Source organism: Mobula hypostoma, chromosome 3 (genome assembly GCF_963921235.1).
Source record: "Mobula hypostoma chromosome 3, sMobHyp1.1, whole genome shotgun sequence".
NCBI classification, from domain to species: domain Eukaryota; kingdom Metazoa; phylum Chordata; class Chondrichthyes; order Myliobatiformes; family Myliobatidae; genus Mobula; species Mobula hypostoma.
The window spans coordinates 133,358,885-133,381,646 of NC_086099.1; the positions used below are offsets into that span (position 1 = coordinate 133,358,885).

At 40.4% G+C, this 22,762-nt stretch overlaps 1 protein-coding gene across 6 annotated transcripts in view; it reads right to left on the reverse strand.

Moving 5' to 3' along the window:
- LOC134344259 (histone deacetylase 9-like) overlaps positions 1-22,762 on the reverse strand; it is a 695,601-nt gene that overhangs the window by 115,944 nt on the left and 556,895 nt on the right. For all 6 annotated transcript variants that reach the window (XM_063043755.1, XM_063043754.1, XM_063043751.1 and 3 more), the window contains one exon: positions 15,406-15,604. In XM_063043755.1, coding sequence (XP_062899825.1) covers positions 15,406-15,604 — 199 coding nt within the window. The remainder of the gene's footprint in view (positions 1-15,405; positions 15,605-22,762) is intronic.

The window sequence follows — 22,762 nt, forward strand, 5'->3', positions numbered from 1 at the left end:
AAAATAAAAGGCCCTGACGAAGGGTCTCAGCCTGAAACGTCGACCGCGCCTCTTTCTAGAGATGCTGCCTGGCCTGCTGCGTTCACCAGCAACTTTGATATAAAGTACTTTATCTGTTTGGGATTAATTTACTTTAGATTTGTACAACCATTTTTAGGTCCCCTCTATCATTCAGAAGATAATATCGACATGATCGAGTGTGTTTTTTTTAAAGACAATATTAAAAGGAACAACATTGGGCCTTAAGATATGCTAAAATATACCTAAATGTCCAGGTCTCTGAGAAAGCCAATGAACATCCACCTGAGCCACTGCTATGAGAAGTCACGAGGCTAGGCCTCAGTATCAAAATTTCCTCGGCATTCATCTTCCAGTGTATAATCTAAGTAACTGGATACAACTAACTAGATTATGCATACAACCTGAATGGATCAAAAATGGAGCATGCCTAGATACTAGACCAGGAGCTAAACTTGAGAACAAAAGAATTGCGAGTAAACGAAACAATCAGCAAATGAACACTGAGATAGTCTCTAATGCGTAATCTGCAAAAATGAAAGCTCTTCCTAAAGACCATGCAAAACATTTTCATTCTTAGCTCTTGTAGAATTACATCTCGGTTTGTATGAATGCATGCCCCTCTATGGTTTGCAAACTGTACTTATGTTTTGACCACTTACTGGATTTTATAAGAGCTTCTAATATACCAAAATATTTTATTTTAAATAGTGGAAATTACTACAACAACCAGAGAAAAACTAAAATGGTTAATTTTATTCATAATGAGTGATAATCAGAAACCCAACAAAAAAGTCAGCAGCATCCTTAAATAAAGGTATTATGTATCAGCAGAGTAAGAAACAGGTAAAACCTGCTTTTGTTTGAGTAAGACAATCTCTGGTAAATGAACAACAAAAATTTGGATTACAGTTGTTGAATGTATCTTGTTTTATGATTCTTCACTAGAGTATTCCACTAGCTAGATAAGTTTCTGAGCTTAGTGCCTTGCAAAAGCCAATGCAAATCCAGCCCCTAAATGCAGAGCATTTTGTAGATTCACAACTAGAAATATGGGGCTGGCCCCACCACTACCAGCTTCCTAAATTTTCGTTAATTTTCATGAGATGTGATTTTGAAGATAATATTACTGCGTTTCTGTAACAGTTAAAGACTGTGATATATTTGTGATCTTCCCCTCTAGCTGTGTCTTACTGCCCATTTTCTGCTTTCATCAAATGCTGCACAGAATAGGCCATTTTCATTTCATATTATTAACAATTAGCATAGGTGATTAAACCTATTTACAAACTATTAGTCACCTGTGCTAAGTCATAATTTCCTCCCAGCCAAAGGCACAACCTTCAAAGTGACAACACAAGGTATTTGATAACACAAAATGTCTACTTCAATCTCAAGTTCCATCGATAGTGGGATGCATTCTACCACGGGCTACAAACAAACGGCTGGGCTCACTCTATACCATGTATTTCTGACGGGAATTTGCGTGCCAAGCAGACAACCATTCAAAAAGGTCAGCACTCTCCACAAGAATTTTGACCTATGTAAGAAAACTAGGCAACAGGGTATCTCTTTGACTAAACAGATTGAAGTACCATTAATGACCAGGTCAAACTCTAAGTCACAAGTTGTTAATTAAAATCTGAATGCAATAACAATTCATGTAAAGAAAATTAAATAAAGAACAAACACAACAGTGCATTAAGAGAGAGAAAAATGCCAGCACTGCACTGGAAAATTTGAAAAATACATTAAAATAACACAATAATTATGTAATTGAACGTATGAATTCCAGAGTCATGAAAGTAAAATGTCAGCCAGGTTGGTGGGCAGTTAATAAAATTCAACATGCTTTTTAAAGTGCAGAGCAACCCCGCCACTTCTGCTTTACAAGTTGAATTTGCATCTTTCCCATAGATGGTGAAACTGCACACTGTCTTGTTTTATTAGCAGTAAGTCAGATAATGAATTATTTAAAGCTTTTAGAAGAATAGGGCATCTCCGAAAACAAAATGCAGATTTTTGTGTTAAATTGTAAACATGTAGTTGCTAGAAGTTACTGTGAGAATTGCATATAAGAAATAGTGAACAATATTTGCTTCACTATTATATTCATATTAAAACCCACCCCAGGAAATTCAGGTATCTTGCACCTTTATCATAGTCCTGAGGCTCTGATTGACATCAAATGCCGATGCTTTGAAAGCAGTGAATCCCAATCGGATGTTAAATGAAAATAAGGATGAATACTTTAGCTATGCATGGGAATGAAGAATACAACCTAAAGCTTGCCATTATGGCTGCATGATTCCAAAGCCAGTATGAAGAACAAAAGAAATCAAAAGTCTCCACCCAACAGAAAAGGCATACTGTAACTTCCAATGAGATTATTATCAGATTAAACAATTTTGGCAGCAGTTCCATGAAAGAAGTCCATTGCATATTACTAACTGACACTCTGCTTGTAAAGAGTATTTCAATTAATTTCTTTCAACTTCTACTTTAAAGAAAATAATACTTTGATCCAATATGAATTGATGCCAAAATAAAAATTTAAAACTGATGTCAATCCTTTGTTCAAGCTGGTATTTATAGTCACATTTTTTTCCAGTTAATTTCAGATTTTTTTAAGATGACGGTAAAGACTCATAAAAGTTGAATGCGGATAAAACCAAACACAGATCAGAGTGCTTAAAGCTGTTCTAAAAATATTCAACACCACTACAGCTTTGATATGAGCAATGTGTTTATAGCGGAAGGATATAAATAGGCAGCAAAGTTCCTGAAACTTCCACATCATGATTGAAGTGTTCCATCAGAATGCTGGGTCAAAGATGTGGGCTGACTTCCGGGTCCACGTGCTGAGAGAACATCAGACAAGTCCTCTGTCATCCCTAGAAACTCAGCTTCAGGTACAGCCTGACAATTTACTATACTTTTAAATGGCCTTCTGGTTGGAAATGAGGGATGGTAGAAGGAATATTCTATCCTGGAAACACACAAAATGCTGGAGGAACTCAGCAGGCCAGGCAGCATCTATGGGAAAAAGTACAGTCGACGTTTTGGGCCGAAACCTCAATTGTACTTTTGCAGAGATGCTGCCTGGCCTGCTGAGTTCCTCTAGCATTTTGTGTGTGTTACTCGGAGTTCCAGCATCTGCATATTGTCTCTTGTTTCTAGCCTCAAAAATTGTTCTTGTTCTTGTTATTCATCTTTATGCTTTAGTTCTTTGTGTATTTACTAAGTGTTAGATTTCTTGTTGTTCCAATTTTAGCTGTTACAAACAAGAATTCCTTTTGTATACCAACAGAAAAATAATTAATGCTTTGCTTACCTTTTGTTGATGGCTCTCACACTATTTAGTTCCTGCTTGTTATTCAGATTATCTCCATCTTTGGTAACACCAAAGACTTATAAGAACTGGATCTCAGAATCCCAGAGCTCTCTGCCCCAACTCCACCACTGGACTCACCATTGATTCCAGGGGCAAAGCATTGACCTAGTGAAGCATTTGAAGGTGATAGCTGATTGTGTGAGGAAAGTAAAAAAAAAAGTTCACTTACTTTAAGTAAGATGCTGACTTCTCCCCTTCCTTTCCAGTCCTGATGAAGGGTTTTGATCCAAAACTTCACCTGTTTACTCTTTTCCATAGATGCTACCTGGCCTGCTGAGCGCTTCCAGCATTTTACTTTGGATTTTCAGCATCTGCAGGTTTTCTTGTGTTAGTACTTACTTTAGTTGTTACCCATCGTTTCAGAGAGACAGACTGTCTGTGAGAGCTGGTGTTGGTTAGGCTAGGGTTAAATCCGAGGTTGCTGGGCAGCATGGCTCGAAGGGCTGGGAGGGCCTATTTCACACTTCATCGCAATATAAATAAAAATAAAATAAAAATACCTAGATGTCACTTGGGAAAAGCAAGCAGAAAATGCTGGAGACATTGAACAGTTCAGGTAGTATCTGTGCAGGCAGAAGCAGAGTGAATACGTCAAGTCTAATGAAATATCATTGACTTGAACAGTTTTCCCTTTGAGTTTCAGATTCTGTCTCAGGAAATCTTCCTTCAATGAGTAAGGTAATTCCATGCCTCATTCTTCAACCGGACCTGCAGACAAATCTTTGACTAGGATACCTTATCCATGAAGATAAGGAGAACTGTGGATATTTAGCTTCACCAGGTCATTTCTTGTGACAACTTTATCAATGCACTGATGCTTACAGCTCCTAATATGCGCAGTGCATCACTGGAATGTCCAGTGTGGTGTCCGGGTGCTGCACTATTTTCCTGTGGCAGACTTTCCTCCAAATACTGTATTGTCAATGGTTTGTTTTTCGCTGCCATGTTTTGGGTTCTTGGTTATTATATAGAACATAGAACAGTATAGCACAGTACAGGCCCTTCGGCCCACAATGTTGTGCCGACCCTTAAACCCTGCCTCCCATATAATCCCCCACCTTAATTTCCTCCATATACCTGTCTAGTAGTCTCTTAAACTTCACTAGTGTATCTGCCTCCTCCACTGACTCAGGCAGTGCATTCCACGCACCAACTACTCTCTGAGCAAAAAACCTTCCTCAAATATTAGATTAGATTATGAGGACACGCAGTCCCCTTTTATTATCATTTAGTAATGCATGCATTAAGAAATAATACAATGTTTTTCCAGAAAGATATCACGGTAACACATGACAAACTGAGTTACAGACGAACAATAAACACGTAATTATAACATATAGTTACAACAGTGCAAACAATACCGTAATTTGATAAGAACAGAACATGGCACAGTAATAGTCTCAAAGTCTCTCAGAAGTCCCATCATCTCACGCAGACAGTAAACCTCCAGCGCCCTTGAACATCCCACCCCTTATCTTAAAGCCATGTCCTCTTGTACTGAGCAGTGGTGCCCTGGGGAAGGGGTGCTGGCTGTCCACTCTATCTATTCCTCTTAATATCTTGTACCTTAATACCTTATCTTAATATCTTAATACCTCTATCATGACTCCTCTCATCCTCCTTCTCTCCAGAGAGTAAAGCCCTAGCTCCCTTAATCTCTGATCATAGTGCATACTCTCTAAACCAGGCAGCATCTTGGTAAATCTCCTCTGTACCCTACCCTATCGATTACTTCCACATCCTTCCTATAGTGAGGCGAACAGAACTGAACACAGTACTCCAAGTGTGGCCTAACCAGAGTTTTATAGAGCTGCATCATTACCCTGCGACTCTTAAACTCTATCCCTCGACTTATGAAAGCTAACAATCCATAAGCTTTCTTAACTACCCTGGATCATGGGTATCATGGATAGAGCCTAGAAAGAGGTAAATTGACTGATATTATTGCTCTTTTGGGAACTAGCATGAACCTAATGGTCCAAATGGTGTTATTCTGTGTTATAAAGTCATGGAATCAAAGAAGCATACAGCACTGATATAGGCCTTCGGCCCATCTAGTCTGTGCTGAACAATTTAAACTGCCTACTTCCATTGACCTGCACCAGGACTGTACCCCTTTATACCCCAATCATCCACGTGCCTATCCAAACTTCTCTTAGACGTTGAAATCGAGCTTGCTTGCACCACTTGCACTGGCAGCTCATTCCACACTCTCACAACCCTCTGAGTGAGAAGTTTCCCCTCATGTTCCCTTTAAACTTCTCACCTTTCACCCTTAACCCATGAACTGTAATTGTAGTCTCACTCAGCTTTGAAAAGCCTGCTTACATCTACCTGATTTATACCCCTCATAGTTTTGTATACCTCTATCAAATCTCCTCTCAATCTTCAACATTACAAGGAATAAAGTCCTAACCTATTCAATCTTTCCTTATAACAGCCTTTCCTTTCCTTATAGTAAATCAATGAGCAGAATAATTTGTGTTCAGATCTTACTTCAAAATAAAAGCCAAATCATTAAGGTTGAAAACTCATCTTCTAACCATTACCACATTGTTTAGGAGTTACTGGATTATTCTGTTGAGGTAAAAATAATAAGATGCTTTAGGAATGAGGAGCAGTTATCTCAATAATTTTAATGCAGGGAGTTGAAATTCCCTTCTTGTTGGGTTTTATATGAAGGTGGTTTCGAAGGGAATGAGATGGCAGCAAAACATATTCAAAAACATGCAGGGATAACTAAAATACTTAAAATTTAAGTCATATTTCTTTTTGAATTACCAAAAACCTCAAACACGTTTTTATTAGGTCACATTGGAGTATTGTGTAGAATTCTGATTGCCACATTACAGAAAAGATAAAGGAAGTTGGGAGAAGCTGCAGAATAGATTCACCAAATTGTTACCTGGAATGAAATGCATTTGATATTACAAGAGATTGGACAAAATGAATTGTCTTCTCTGGAGCACTGGAAGCTGAGGAGTGACATGACAGAAGTATGCAATACTGTGAGTGGGATACATAGGATAGTCAGATCCTTTTAATTACTTGAGAGCACAGATGATGAATGAGGTAAGTTCTTTTACACAGAGTGTGGTCAGTAACTGGAACCTACTGTCAGGGAAAGTGGTGGAAACAGATACGTTAGCAGCATTTAAGAGGCATTTGGAAAGGCACAAGAACAGGCCAGGAGTGGATGGATATGGACCATATCCAGGCAGATGGGATTGGTTTTCTATGGGATCATGGTCGTTAGAGGCATGGTGGCTCAAAGGGTCTGCTGCTATTCTGTATCAATCCATGTGCTATGTTCATACTAAACCTACTAAACTGTGTTTGATGAATTACATGAATTAGAAAGACTGAGTTCCTGTTCTGTGGATTGCCATCATTTTCCCCACAAAACTCACTGACAATCCACCAGTTCTAGATCAGTGTAGGGTCAACAGACAGATTTCTCAGCCTAAAATCCTTAAGGATGTCATCAACACAGGACAACTATCCAAGTGGATCTGCTGGCTTTTAAACTGAAGTTCTCCTCTATTATGTCTTTATACGTGGCCTGCAGAGACTCAACTCCCTGAGTTAGGGATGCAGTGGCGATCACAGCCTGTATGAAGATTACTCCCAGGAACAGCTTTAATCCAGGTTTGTTTCCACATGAATATTTAATTAAATCAACTGTGAAAGGCTGTTTAAGCTGACAATCAGATCATAATGTCCAGAGATTTTTCTTGTCACATAATGGCTGTGACCAGATTTATCCTGTGACCAGTTGCATCAGATGTGGGAATTATAACAGGTTTCCTTAAGGTTAGGTAGATAGATACTTTATTGATCCTAAAGGAAATTACAGTGTCAGAGCAGCATTACAAGTGCACAGATATACAAATATTAGAAGAGAAGCAAGAAAGAATAAAAAAAATAAGTTACCTCAAACTGTCTAACAAGAGGGGGTCATCACTTCCCTGGCTACAAGTTGACTTATTATAGACCATAATGGCCGAGGATTGTTATAGTCAGGGATGGTGATGGGGACTGGCTCCCACTACCTATTAAATTTTCCTAATAGTGTGTGTCTGAAATAGCCTCTGACAACCAAGTCCAGCTCCTGGCCTTCACGTATGGTTTAGCTACTAAATCTGGCAGAACCATTTCTAATGACAGGAGAAGGGGAACAAAGGCGGGATACTGGCACCTTAAAACCAGTCGCTTCGGGTAGATGGGCTCGTCAGCCATAGTTGGCAGTTCATCTAGGAGAAGGAAAACTCTGATCTCAAACCTCTGTCGCCTTGCAACTATACTCACTCATGGGGAAGGCTTCGGGGGTAAACCCTGATGGAAAAATCCGGAGCTGGAATCCCTAAGGCAGTCCTACATTGAGTTCAATGCTGACTGGCAATGTCTGTGACACTGCTGGTACCAAACTGTCTCAGTCTCTGGCATTCCTTTGGGTTCATCAGATGTGTGGAGAGGGGGAGCTTAATACATAGGCAACAGCTTGCTCTCCATATCGTACTGCCCAAGCTTGCATATCTAGACAGCAAGGATGCAATATCTATGGTCAACTCTGGTCGAAGGAGGCCTCCAGTTATAATGGACAGTCATGTTTAAGTTACACTTTCACATACTTTGATTATCTATGTTTCTCTTTTTCTCTATAGAGGGGTAAGTAACTGATCTTGCTTAGATCTACTAGCCCTGGTAAACTGTCTTCCTTTGCATCTTCTGTGATCATTGGTTGTGGTCTTACTAAGACTGAGAGCACTGCATTGTTCTAATTTTCTATAATAGATTTCTCATGATCCATTTGAGCATTCCAATCCACTTAATATCACTAGCCATACACAAGAAAATAGTCTCAAACTTAGCAAAAACATTTTATTTTAAAGTTGTATGACTGAGAGAAAACTTATGAGCTCTTAGTTTGGGCAGAAAATGGATTCAGGTTGCAGATGTCAATGCACATTGTTTTAATCGACTGCAATATTCATTCCATATTCTGTGCGGTCTCCGACACATTTATCCTCTTTGCTGTACACCTGGGCATCATACCCTATCATTTTCCAATATTTATACATACGCATCTTCCAACAGAGGGCAAAGCATTATGAACAGAATTCTTAACCCCAAATGATTCATTTTTCTTCCTAAATTCACCTATTTCTGAATCTAGTAATACATTTCTAACTTGCAAACTTGAATCAGTGAAGATTAACATTGAGTAAAGGGAAACTGGAATATTCATGAAGGAGGATAAGACATAAGCTAGAAACTCAGCCTATGTCCACACTATGCCGGATAATTTTGAAAATGCCAGTTTTGAGTAAAAACGACAGGTGTACACACTAAGCATTTTTCAAAATATCTCTGTCCACATTAGACAGATATGTGGGCGAATCTCCTCCTACTGGGTATGCGCAGGACACACAGAAAACAAGTGAAGAGGAAACGGTATACTTGGTGCGCGTTTGTCCAGTTACAGAGTAGAAAAACTTAAAAGGAATTGCTCTTGGCTCTCATGCAGGAGGACTTAAAACTAAAAAAAAACAAATACTGGAACGTATGGAGTTCACAGACAGTATGACCCAGCTGACAACGAACATTGGAAAACTGACTAACTCTGTAGCATTAATAAAGCACCTTGTTAGATGTATAAAACATGTCTGCATCAGTGTTATCCTGTATTTCCATACAATATTACATTAGGCTGTCACACATCTATTGTCAGAGAAGTACTTGCATAAATAGGTAAACCATCTTCATACAAGCAAGGACAGAAAACAGGGCAAAGTGAGAATACTTATTTATTCAGTAAGCTATAGGTCAAAGTATTTGGTGAGTTCATTTCTAACTCTTCTGGCTTCAGTCTCGTTGCCGTCTGTTCTGAAATTGTTAAGTTCTGCGAAGCGCAGAATCAAATATCGCTGTGATGATTGTACGCTCTAGTATCAATTGTTTGGCGACAATAAAGTAGTAATAAGAATATTAAGAAGAAAACAATGAAATGCCGCGCTGTTGTCATCTGTTCCAGCACGTCATGACAGCAGTTTTAAAAAGCTCTGGTTACCCCGTACACACTGCAACGGATATTAGGCATTTTCAAATTTATTCACTCTGGAGACCGTTTCTGAAAATCTCCGTTTTCGGGGGATGAAAATGTTTTAGTGTGGACAGAGAGTCAAAACAAAGAGAAAAAGCTTCGTTTTCAAAATTATCTGGCGTAGTGTGGACGTAGCCTCAATTGTATCTGAAAGCTGCTCACAGAGATGTTATTATGCGCAAGAGAATCAAATTGTACTACCTACACTGCATTGCCACAAGACCTAATGCAAACTTCAGGAACAACATCTCATTTTCCATTCGGGTACAATACAGCCTTCTTGCTCCATATTGAATTCTCCAACTTCAGGGAATTTATTTTCTCTCTCCGTATTAAAACTGAGCACTGGCTATAGATCACCCTTCTGCGATATCTTCCAGTAAGATGGCGGCGTATTTGGTCACATCAGCCTCTTCAGGTCCAATAAATGGTGCAAGTGTGTGTCATGAACATTTTTCTTGTTGGACGTTGGTAATATAAAATACTGCAAGTCTGATTCATTGGTTGATTGGTGAGACCGATGGCCAGGGAGCTGTGTGGCCTCGGGTGTTGCACGGAGAGATGCTGTAACCTGTTACAGTCACTCAGGTGAGGAGCTACCTGAGGCAACCTGGGAGAGAACAGAGGCACAGAAGGTGCACTGGAATCTGTGCTAGGTTGAGGTCTGGCATTTCCAGGCCTGGTCCTCCGCAGGTGCTGCTCTCTAGTGTTCACTCCTTGGAAGACAAGCTGGATTGCCATCGTCTGTTGCTGACACAGCGCAGGATGATGACCTGCTGCATGTTTGTTCTGGTAGAAACGCAACTCCAGCACAACATCTCATGCACCATCAATCTTCAGGCTATGCCACTTGGGGACTTGTGGTAATATTATTTTTGTGGCTGTATGTGCTATTGTAACTACATGTGACCGTATGGACCGTGCTTTGCACCTTAGCCCCGAGAGATGCTGTTCCGTTTAGCTGTGAACATGTTATGTGCATAGTTGAATGACAATTAAACTTGAACTTGAACTTGATATTCTCCCAGTTTATCTCTCTCTGTTACTATAGTTTGAACTATTGGGCATATTCAACTGTCCTCTGTTATCAACATACAGTATCACTCTTCTTGTCTAAGTTACTACATCCTAACAGTTCCTTTTAACTCATTTGACTGGGTGATCCCTCCAGTTCATTTCCCCAGCAACCCTGGCTCCATCCTATCACAAATATTCTCTTTGTCTCACCCATTACCATTTCAGCCACTTAAAATTTTTTTTTTTTCCCTAGGGTTTCCATTTCTTTGATCTGCAACATTAACTTTTTTTTTAATCACTGGATCTGCTTGACTATCTGAAGGCCTGGTTGCATTTTCTGTTTTTACTTTAGATTACTGGCATCAACAGTTCTTTTTTATTTGATTCCTATCCATTCATACTCATACGAACACAAGTATGTTCAAATGGCAACCAGAAACAATTCTTTAATGAACAGAGAACGAAACAGAAAAAGAGTGCACCATATGGATTCTTGACCCTGGATCCTCATACGCCTCCGTAATAAAATTTTGGCTGGCTCTTTCATCCAATCTCCAATTTACCACCTGATATCCATTTTCCTTAAATCCAAAAATCTATCAAATTTATTCCTGAATTCTGAGCATCCAATGAGGCGTACGAGGAGCCAGAATTACAAGGTGGGGGGAAGGGATGGAATACAAATTAGAATGTGATAGATGAAGCCAGATGGGTAATGAAGTGGAAGGTGATGGGTGAAAAAGGCTGGAAAAGAAGGATTCCTGATAGGAGAGGAATGTGAACAATGGGAGAAAGAGAAGGAGAAGGGGCACCATGGGAGGTTTTAGGCATGTGAGGAGGTGAAATGAAGCAAGAAGGGAGCCACAGTGTTCATGCAATCAGGTTGGAGGCTGCCCAGACAAAAGATGAGGAGGCCATGGACTGACAAGTTGGGATGGGACACCACTCCCCACCCACTCTCTGCTTTTCACAGGGATTGCTCTGGGATATCCTTGTCTACTTGCTCCTCCCCACTAATCTCACTTCTGGTACTTATCACTGCAAGCAGAAGAAGTGCTACACGAGCCTACCCATCTCCTCCCACACTTCCATACAGGCCTCTAGGTGAGGCAAGCCTTCACCTGCAAACCTGTTGGGTTCACATACTGTATCCTGCCATCACTATATTGGTAGTGACCTGACATAAATTACCAGATCGCTTTGTCAAGCACCTTTGCTCCACCCGCAAAGAGCAGGACTTCCTTGTGGCCAACCATTTTAATTCCAATTTGCATCCCCATTTCAACATGCCAGTCCATGGTCTCCTCTACTGTCACAATGAGGCCACTCTCAGGTTGGAGGAGCAACATCACATATTACCATCACATATGGTAACCGCCAACCTGATGGCAGGAAAATCAATTTCTCCAACTTCTGGTAATTTCTCCACCACTCCCCCTTAACTCTTCTTCAATTCCCCACTTTGCCCCCTCTTAACTCTACTCTTCACCTCACTTGCCTATCACCTCCCTGCAATGCCCCTCCTATTTCACTGTCTCTCATGGTCCACTCTCAGATTCCTTCTTCTACAGCCCTTTACCTTTTCCACCTATCACCTCCCAGCTTCTTACTTCCCTTCCCATCCCCACCCATCTGGCTTCATATATCACGTTCTAGCTTGTACTTTGTCCCTTCGCCCCACCTTCTTAATCTGGTTCTCCCCCCACCCCGACTCCTTTCCAATCCCGATTAGGAGCCTCAGCATAAAACAGCACTGTTTATTCATTTCCATACTTAGAGAAACTGCCTTTAACTTTAACGGTCAGCTACTACATTCAGATTTAATTTTTTTACTGAATCCCACCTTAATAAAGAATTTTGCTTATACATTTTATCTGAAGAAGATTTGTATTGAAGAGGCACTGCATAAGGTATTTATTCCAGTCTGTTCAGAATTCCTGAATCTGGATATTCTAGTGTGCAAATTATTCAAGCCATTTGCTCATGATCTCGCTGACTGCATTGAAAGGAGATTATGAAGGAGATTATGTGGGCAGCAGATTAAGAATATTAATAATATAATCAGTGTCCCTCAGAATGGTCTCTGAAGATCTACTATGAGTATGAACTTTGGGAAAACGGTCTTTGCTTGTTTCTCTCTTTCCAGTCTCATGGGCAGACCTAAAGAATGCTTATCATTACAACACAATTGTTTAAACTGCATTCAGCATTAGTACAGATAACGGGAACTGCTAATGTTGGTAATTGAAAATAAAATCAGAAAACACAATCATTCCGCTACTGTATATGAGAAGTTTGTGTATTCCTCCACCCCTCCCCCCGCTCGGGACTGCACAGAATTCCTCTGGGTGCTCCTGTTATCTCTCACATTCCAAAGATGTACATGGTTGTAGGTTAATTGGTCACATGGGTATAATCGGGTGCTGTGGGCTAGTTGGACCAGAAGGGACCATTATTGTAATGTATCTCTAAACTAATAATAAATAAACAGTGGCTGAAGCTTGACACACAAACACAAGTGTCATCTACATACTGAACTCAATCACTGAGGCTTGGGTGACTTTGATTCTGACACAGCTCTATGTTCACTAGCTGAATGAACTATACAGCTAGCGAACACAGTTATACGTGGCATGTCTGCTGCCATACAGCTCTGGTGACCTAGGTTCCATCCTGATCTCCTACTGTCTCTGTCGATCTTACCTGTTCTCCCTACGAACCCTGGGTGCTCAGGCTTTCCCCATATTTCAAAAACATCTGAGTTGGTAGGTTAATTGGCTACTATACCATAACTTTCTCCTAGTGCGTAGATGAACAGTGGAATCTGGAAGGAGGAGGAGTATGATAGGATTGCGGGGAGAATAAAATGAGCAAGGCTAGGATTTAGTTTGAATGTGTACTTAATGATTAGTACAGAGTCGATCAGCCAAAGGACCTGTTTTCACGTTGTATCTCTCCATGACTCTCTCAGCCTCCTATTAGTTCTGAAGATATGCTTCACTTCTGTAGGAGGTAGCGTGCAATATTCTGGCAAGTCTGTTTAAGACAAGTTTTATTGCAATGCCAAGCCTTGTTTGACATCCGTTTTTACTGAGATTGGCTCTGATGTTGAGCCATTGCTTAGGAGGATGCCAGACAGAGACACAAGTAAAATGGTGACAAACTGATTGAAGTAAGTTTGAAAGAACATACCGTGAACTGACCTGTATGAAACTGATAATGCTTCACTATGTTTCTTACCATTGATAATCAAAGATCAAAATTTAAAGTCCATTTATCATCAAAGCATGTATACTTTATACAACGCAAACACAAGGAAATCTGCAGATGCTGGAAATTCAAGCAACACACAAAAAACGCTGGTGGAACGCAGCAGGCCAGACAGCATCCATAGGAAGAAGCACAGTCAACGTTTCGGGCCGAGACCCTTCGTCTTTATACAACCTTGAGATTCGTCTCCTTACAGGTAGCCATGAAACAAAGAAATCCAATAGAACCCATTAAAAACAAAAGAAGACTGTTGCCCACCCAATGTGCAGAGAGAGAAAAAACACAAATCATGCAGACAGCATTCAGAACAGAAACTCACAACGCCAGGCATCACTGTAGCCAATTCAGAAGTCCACAGAAGCCAGTTTAGAAGGTCTTAGTCCAGCACAGAGATGAGCAAACTCCACAGAGCAGTGAGCCAATCGGACCATATCTCGCCTCGGACACTGACACCCCAACCATTTAAATCTGGCCCGGTGCTGAAAATGTCCAAATGTTAGGTCATTCCTTGCCTTTAGGCTTGGGCTCCGTCGCCTCGATAAGGCCAGTATCCAACCTCTCCAATTCAGCTTTCTGCTTTAATCAATCAAACCTCAGATCTTTCCACGCCTCAGCTCCGTCGTATCGAATTGCCTCCAAGTCCACTCCAGCTCGAATGTGCTGCAACCGTTCTGTCCCATTGAGACTCCAGCCACACCCCAAAAATGCCACATCGCACAGGCAATTGCACTCAACTCCAACATGGAAGCCAAGGGCCGCTGTCAGCAGCAATTGTTTACCAGAAAAAGTGTGAATAACAAGCTATTTAGTTGTGTTTTTGTTTCATTGGCCACCGAAAATTTTTCACTCAAACCAATAAGTAGCACCATCTTAAACCAGGTAATGAATTTCTGGCTGAGTTTATCAATAACAGATCAGTATTGAAACCATTCAATTTCACCTAAGCACTTTCCCAGCATACTATCCCCTATGTGAGTATTACAATAGGCATTTAAAATGCTTCATGAGATCATCCTTGATGCCCTGACCCAACACAGCAGACATCCCACTTCCAAGATAGAATGATCATGCACTTCCTGCCATATTCAACTTGGAGCAAACCCTTTTTTGCTTTTGAAGAGGATATAAAATCATTAAATTTCTACGTTTATGAATTTTCTAGCAAGGAGGGGAAACCTGTGATACTTAGTAAACAAAATGACATATATACTACAAAGCTGTGCAATTCACTTTCTTTGGTAATCCAAAATACTCAAAAACGAACAACATATAATTTAGAATTTCCAACAGTCACGCTTACAGGTCCATTTTCCAGTAAGTTATATTTTGTATATTACTTCTGAAAGAGTGCAGAGAGGTTTTGTCTGCATATCTTTGATAACAATATTCTACATTTAATTATAAACAACATCCTTTCTTTAAGCTTTGCACAAAATACTGTAAGATGCCAACTTGAAAACAGAAGTAATATAAAAGAAGTATAAGGTTATCTTTTTTTATTTTTATGCAAAGTTCTGAAGCAAAGTTTTCATGAAAGCTTAGAGCAATTATAGTATGACCTTTCAGTGAGAATCCAAATGCTTCAGTTATCAATTCAACTCACCACCTGTAAGTGGACCCTGTTTCCGAGCTTGTTCCATCAGAAATACATGTTGTAGCAGAACCTGATGGGAGCTGTTAACCTTCCCATCAAAAGGAGCGGGTGGCGAGAAAGCAGATAAAGGAGTACTTCGTCTGAACTGTCCTGTAAGAGCTGTTCCCTGAATGGTGTGTCTGTCAGAATTTTGGCTTGCCGTCGAGACCTACAAGATATTTTTATTTTTTAATTAATATTTCATTAGAATGCACACCTTGTACACAATTCAATGAATTTACCTTTCTTTGCCTGTATTGTGACAACTGCCACATTGCTTGAGGTTTTGTGAATAGGCCTGAACCTATACTCAGACCAAATCAACCATTCTCAAATGGGACTTTTTATCTCAAAACTTAAAATATAATGGCTTCTTTGATGTCAGTCATGCCTCTTCTGTTAATATACTCACATCAGAGATAAAAAGTTGAGGGTTCCAGTCATGCACTAAAGAGTTAAACGTAAAAATCTGAGTTAAAACTTTAGTGTACCATTGAGGAGGGTATCAGTCTTCTTGACTCTTCTGAGGTGCCACAATTACAAAGGGATGTTAAAAAAATGTATTTCCCTTCGTGGTCATAAAAAGTACATTAACACTATTTCAAGGAAGAGCTGGGGAAATTATCCCTATTTCTCTTGCTGATATTCATCTTTCAAACAACATCACCAAAAAAATCTGTCATTATTGTATTGTGGTTTGTTTTGTTCAAATTAATTGCTCCTTCCTATGTTCCAATAGTATCTAGCAGTCAAAATCCTTCAACGATGGAAACTATCTTAAACATTACAGAGATTAGCAAGAGGCACTCTATAAATATTATGTATTTTCCAGCTGAAGTTTGCTACGGTTTATATTTGTCTTTTTCCTGAAAGTGCATGGGGACCTTTAGCAGAATAAATGTAGTCCAGTCTCCCTCAGCCTGGACGAATGAAGTGCCTGCTACTGAGATACTCTTGTAGGGAGCACGTCTCTGTAACTTAGGAGAAAAAAGCTATAATAATTTTGAAGCTACCATTGTGTTCATGGACTGCGGACTTTTTTCAGACGTATGGTTTTTATATTCTATGTTTTTTATCACCTGTCCCTTTTCCATTTTGCTGTGCAAGGGGATGGGGTTTGGGGGTTGGTGTTCTGTTGTGTTCTGTTATTTGAGCTGTGGAGGGGTTACTTTTGGGGATTGATGTTCCTGTTCCATTCTGTGTGGGAGAACAGGGATTTTGGAGGGGTTTGATGATCGGGATGCTGTTCTCTTTTGTATGGGGAAGGGGTGGGTTTTGATGTTTTTCTCTGAACAACTTTCTTTGTTTCATGGTTCTCTGAAGAGATACAAATTTCAGAGTTATATATGGATACATGCTTTGATAATAGATGGACCTTTGGACTTTTGAAGGTTCAAAGTACATTTATTATCAAAGTATATATATATTATATACAACCTTGAGATTCGTCTCCATACAGGCAGCCACAAAACAAAGAAACCTAATAGAACCCGGTAAAAATAAGTCCGTCAAATACCCGAAGCACATAAAAACCGTGTAAACAATATGAAGTAAGCAAATAACATTCAGAACTAAAGGTCACAAAAGTCAGTTCATAGCCGTGAAGCCAGTCATCACTGCAGCAGGTCCACTATTCCATTAGTTGCAGGCCACCACCTTAATTCAGCGCAGAGGTGAGCAATCCGCACCGAGCAGCTAGCTGAACACTGGCCCATTCTTTACCTCTGGCCCTAACACCCTGACATTTTCAATCTGGCCCAGTGCTTTAATTTTCTCCAAACTTCCGGTACCTCTTCACTCTCGGACTTGGGCCCTGCCACTTCAATATGGTCCAAGGACCAAGCCCTGCCACCTTGAGTCAGACCATACCGAACCGTTCTGATCTCGCCTGGTGCTTAAATCTGTGAAACAACGACTTGCTCCTTGCTCTCGAGCCTGAGCCGCACCACTTTGATTCAGACTCGCTTCGGATCTGCAGCTTCGAATTGGCTCCACGCTTGCTCCAGCAATGGCCGAACATTGTCTCATTTCTCAATCTTGGGCCTGGGCCCTGCCACCTCTTTTGGCCCATACAGGCTATGACACAACCGTTCTGCATCTTCAAGACTTCAGTTAACACTGCAAAAATGCCAGCTCATACAGGTGTTACAAGCTATTAAGACCATAAGATCATAAGAGAAAGGAGCAGAATTAGGTCATTTGGCCCATCAAGTATGCTATGCCATGTCATCATGGTTGATCCATTTTCCCTCTCAGTCCCAATCTTTTGCTTTCTCCCATTATCCCTTCATGCCCTGACTAATCAAGAATCTACCAACCTCCACCTTAAAAATACCAAGTGATTTGGCTTCTACAGCCATTGTGGCAATAAATTCCACAGATTCACCACCCTCTGGCTAAAGAAATTCCTCCTCATCTCTGTTCTAAAAGGATGTCCCTCTACTATGAGGCTGTCCTCTGATCTTAGACACCCACACCAAAGGAAGCATCCTCTGGACATCCACTCTATCGAGGCCTTTCAACATTTGATAGGTTCCAGTGAGGTCACCCCTCATTCTTCTGAATTTCAGTGAGTAGAGGCCCAGAGCCAACAATCGCTCCTCATATGACAAGCCCTCCAATCTCAGAATTATTATTGTGAACCTCCTTTGAACCCTCTCCAATGTCAGCACATCCTCCTTTCTTAGATAAGGAACCCAAAACAATACTCCAAGTGAAGCCTCACCAGTACTTTATAGAGCCTCAAATTTACATCCTTGCTTTTATACCCTAGTCCTCTTGAAATGAATGCTAACATCACATTTGCCTTTCCCAGCATTGACTCAACCTGCAAACTAACCTTTAGGGAATCCTGCACAAGGACTCCCAAGTCCCTTTGCACCTCAGTTTATTGAATTTCCTCTCCATTTAGAAAATAGTCTATGCTTTTATTTCATCTACCAAAGTGCATGACCATACACTTCCCGACACTGTATTCAATCTGCCACCTCTTTGCCCATTCTCCTTATCTGCGTAAGTCCTTCCATGGCCTCTCTACTTCTTCAAAACTACGTGCCGCTCCACCTACCTCTCCATGAGCGTCTGCAAACTTGGCCACAAAGCCATCAATTTCGCCATCTGAATCATTGACATGTAGCGTAAAAAGTAGCGGTCCCAATACAGACCTATGTGGAAAACCACTTCTCACCGGCAGCCGACTAGAAAAGGTTCCCTTTATTCCCACTCTTTGCACTCTTCGCCTCACTGCCCATCAGCCACTGCTTTATCCATACTAGTACCTATTCTGTGATATTGATAACAGTGATCTTTTTCCAGAAAAAGTATGACGAATAGACTAGTTAGTTGTTTTGTTTGCTGCAAGCATGGCGTCACTGTGCTTTACCAGTGTCACCTTAATTTCTACTCGGAAAGGGATTCTATTATTCCATTCCTGCACTGACGTTTGCACTTAAACCAAATCAGGACACTAGTTTCTTGGGGTGCCTGATACTGACTCATTATGAGTATCTAAGTTAATAAAGGGTCACTTCAATCAAACACTGATTTGGAAAATGATGCCCATATGAAAACTATAGTACACTGCATGTCCACTTTTCTGGAATGCTACAAAATATATTCTTCCAGTTCAGTCCTGGGAGCAGTTTCATTAACTCTGAAAGAAATCTTACCTATTAGGTTTTTGGGAGTCCAGATTATTTTCATTCCTCGGTCCCCTAGAGTTCTGCCATATTTGACATTTAACAGACTATTGTCCTATTCTCATTGGGCATGCTGGTTTCCAAAGAATTATTCAACTCTTTCCCAAGCAGGGTAATGATAACTCCCAAAGCAGGAAATCCCTACCTTGGCTTAATCAGGAGCCTGGTCCATGTCAGTGGCTTTATATGCTGCAGGCAGAACAAACACCAGAAGCCCAGAAGCTGGATATCTTGATTTGACCTATGTTTTTTGGCATTCTGTCAAACACCTGTTGAATTATGGTAAGCATTTGTGAAGTCAGCTGGCTAGACTTTCACCTCTGGACATCTAAGTAGGTCTTAGATAGTCTGACAGCTTTATTAAACTCTAAAAAGGACAACTACCAGTACAAAGACATTTATCTCACTGTTTTTTTAATCAGATTTAATAATAATAGGCATCTGTTAGTCTCGTGAGACCATGGATTTGCACCTTGGAAGGTTTCCAGGGCGCAGGCCTGGGCAAGGTTGTATGGAAGACCGGCAGTTGCCCATGCTGCAAGTCTCCCCTCTCCACGCCGCCACCGATGTTGTCCAGGGGAAGGGCACTAGGGTCAATACAGCTTGGCACCGGTGTTGTCACAGAGTAATGTGTGGTTAAGTGCCTTGCTCAAGGACACAACACGCTGCCTCAGCTGAGGCTCGAACTAGCGACCTTCAGGTCACTAGACCGACGCCTTAACCACTTGGCCATGCGGCAGCACAATCCGATTTATAGAACATTAAATACCCGGAAGGTGAAATTAGAAAAGAAATACAGCCTCAATGTAGAATTGGCTGACAATGTTCTTTTGCCTATTCTTTAAGTTGCCATACCATATCATGTGGTGAAATTGATCTGAAAACATTCCGAAGTTGGTATTACTTTTGGCCTGAATTAAATATATCCAGTTTTCAGATTACTACAGTTTTGCTTGCAATTTTTTGGGATTGGTGAATTGTATATGAAACCAAGAAATTCTGAATTGAAATATAAGGGAAAAATAAATAACCAAAGCTGAAAACTGGAAGGGTAACAATGGCACAGCTGCCAGTCCCTGGCAAATAATTTTGGGAGACTCAGGCTGTAGTGAATCGAGTCACTTGGTTTTGAAGCTGCCCCTAAACTACCAGACTCCGACCATTAGGCTTCTGCTACAAGTTGCAATGGAATGAAGAAAGGCCTGGAATCTAATCTACCACCTCCAAGCCATCATGGCACTGGCCTCAGTTCAGCAGCAAGCCCACCTTTTTTCCTTCATTTTCTCCAAGTTTCATTTTGTCATAAACTCTGCGTCTAAAAGTGCAGTTAGGTAAATTGCTCCAGAAATTTCAGTGGTTCTCTTTGATGAATTCACAATAAGAAACTACACTATTATACCATGTGAGCAAATATTCTGCCTCCAGTTGGTAATTCTTCCAGCCAAGAACAAGGACCAGTTCCATGGACTGATAATGGCCCCACTACCCTGGATTCATGCTAGAGCTGTGCTTATTGCTTAAGGTACAGTAGCAATACTACAATATCTATCTACATTATTGTAGATAATCTACATGATAGATTATTATGTACTCCAACTAATGTTAGAGTTTCGAGAGAATAAATAATCCTTTGACTCATTCCAAGGATAAATCAAATGCAAGGAGGCAAGAGAGACAACAGGAGCTGGGATACACAGAGTAATATTTGGCAATGATGGTGATGTGTAGGGGAGATATATTGCATTCACTGATCCATCCCAATTCAAATGATATGGCTGCAACTGCTAGTGTGAAGGACAATGGGCACAACATGAAGCTCAACCCTTAGCTTTAGCATAACTCATTCTGAGGCATACAATGGAATTCACGGATAATAGGAGAGATTGGGTTGGGAGTGCCACAATGGATTAGAAATGGTTGTCAACCTGTACCCAAAGCACTAATTTTATGAATTCTCAGGGGCCCATCCATTTGTGAAGAAAGCATTCAAAGGAGGTACCAGTTCAGAGTAGCGATATTTTTACAGAGTAATGCAGTTACAGAACAAATGTGATGAACTGAGATCGAGGCCTGGGCCTACTATTCTGGCTGCTCCAGGCAGCGGATCTAAGGACTCTATCATTTGCATGATGTGTGTGTTTTTTCCCTCTTTCTCTGCACAGTGGTTATGATCTTTCTTTTTATAATTGGATTGTTTGGGTTTCTTGCTTTGTGGTTGCCTGCAAGCAAACAGATGTCAAGGTGTATAATTTATACATTCTTTGATAATAAATGTACTTTGATGTTGATGTTTAAATTCGGATTTTGATCTGATCTGAGATCAATACATACGATTAGATTTTCATGCTTATCTGGATATTGTGCAGCACCTATGTACAGCAGAGATAGAGAAATCTGGGGATAAGTTAGACAGCTCTCATAGAAACACTTCAACTCTCCTTCCATTGATGTTCATCACGAAGGCAGTAAGGATTTGCAATTAGATAGTGCTGGAGGTAATCTCAATGTATTGTAAAAGTTTTAGACACCAGCACAGTGTGTTTAGTCACTCAAGGTTATTGGCTGCTCATGATACATTATTCTTTAACACAATATTCTTAAGTTGACATCTTCAATATAACCAATACATTTAGTTCACATTGTCACGTATGTTTAGGCTGCTTGGCTCCTATACAGACCCATACAGGACATGAGAAGAATTTAAATCAGAAGGGGTAGATGCAGATTTTATAAAGTTGCACTCCTGACATGCAAGTAAAGGAGACTTTGTTCTGATGTGCAGGGGGTACAATGATGATATCATATTGCATGCTACAGTCGCATTCCAGCTAGTCAGATATTCCCAGTGGAACTTCAGAACAGCTGTACAAAGGCAAGGATAACCAGGCAAGTCGAACTAAATGGAGAACGTGAAGACATGCTATGGAATCAATTTTCTCTCTAATTTATTTGAAAATAGATGGGGCCTGCAGAAATCTTGGCAGATATTCTGAGAAATGAAGTTCACAAACAAACAAATGAACAATAGCTGACCCTGAATATCAGATGCAGTTTCCCATTACTTCCCAGGCATGTATTATTTTCTACACATACAGATATTTTTGTTCTCAGACTGCCATGACTTTTGGGACTGTGCTTTCGTGCTACAGGTCAATGAATGTAGGTTCCGTTCCTAATTTCAGGCAGAGGCTTATAAGAGCTCACAATAAAACTTATAAAGTTTGAAGGGCCATTATTGGTAATTGCTAACATATATAATTCACTTAGAAGTCTTGCAGTTCATGATAGTTTTAAAATGCTCCTAAGTCACGTGGGAAATTTAAACATAGCTTCCTACATTCTTAAAACGGCCAACATTAATCTTGTGCATTAAACTGCAAATAATGGAATTTGTGAAGGAATTATGAAAGTGGTTTTATGATTGACGTGATAAAGCTGTGGAGACCATTCTTGCTTAGTTGTTGCAATTCTATCTAAAACATTTTGCCCTTTTGAGCTGGTGTACATTACCTTTGATAGGCAAAGCTAATCGGGAGATGAAAAGCTTGTAATGAAAGAAAAATATAATCACTGATTCAGTTCTGATGAAAGGTCATTGACCTGAAGCATTAAAGTCCTTTCTTCATAGA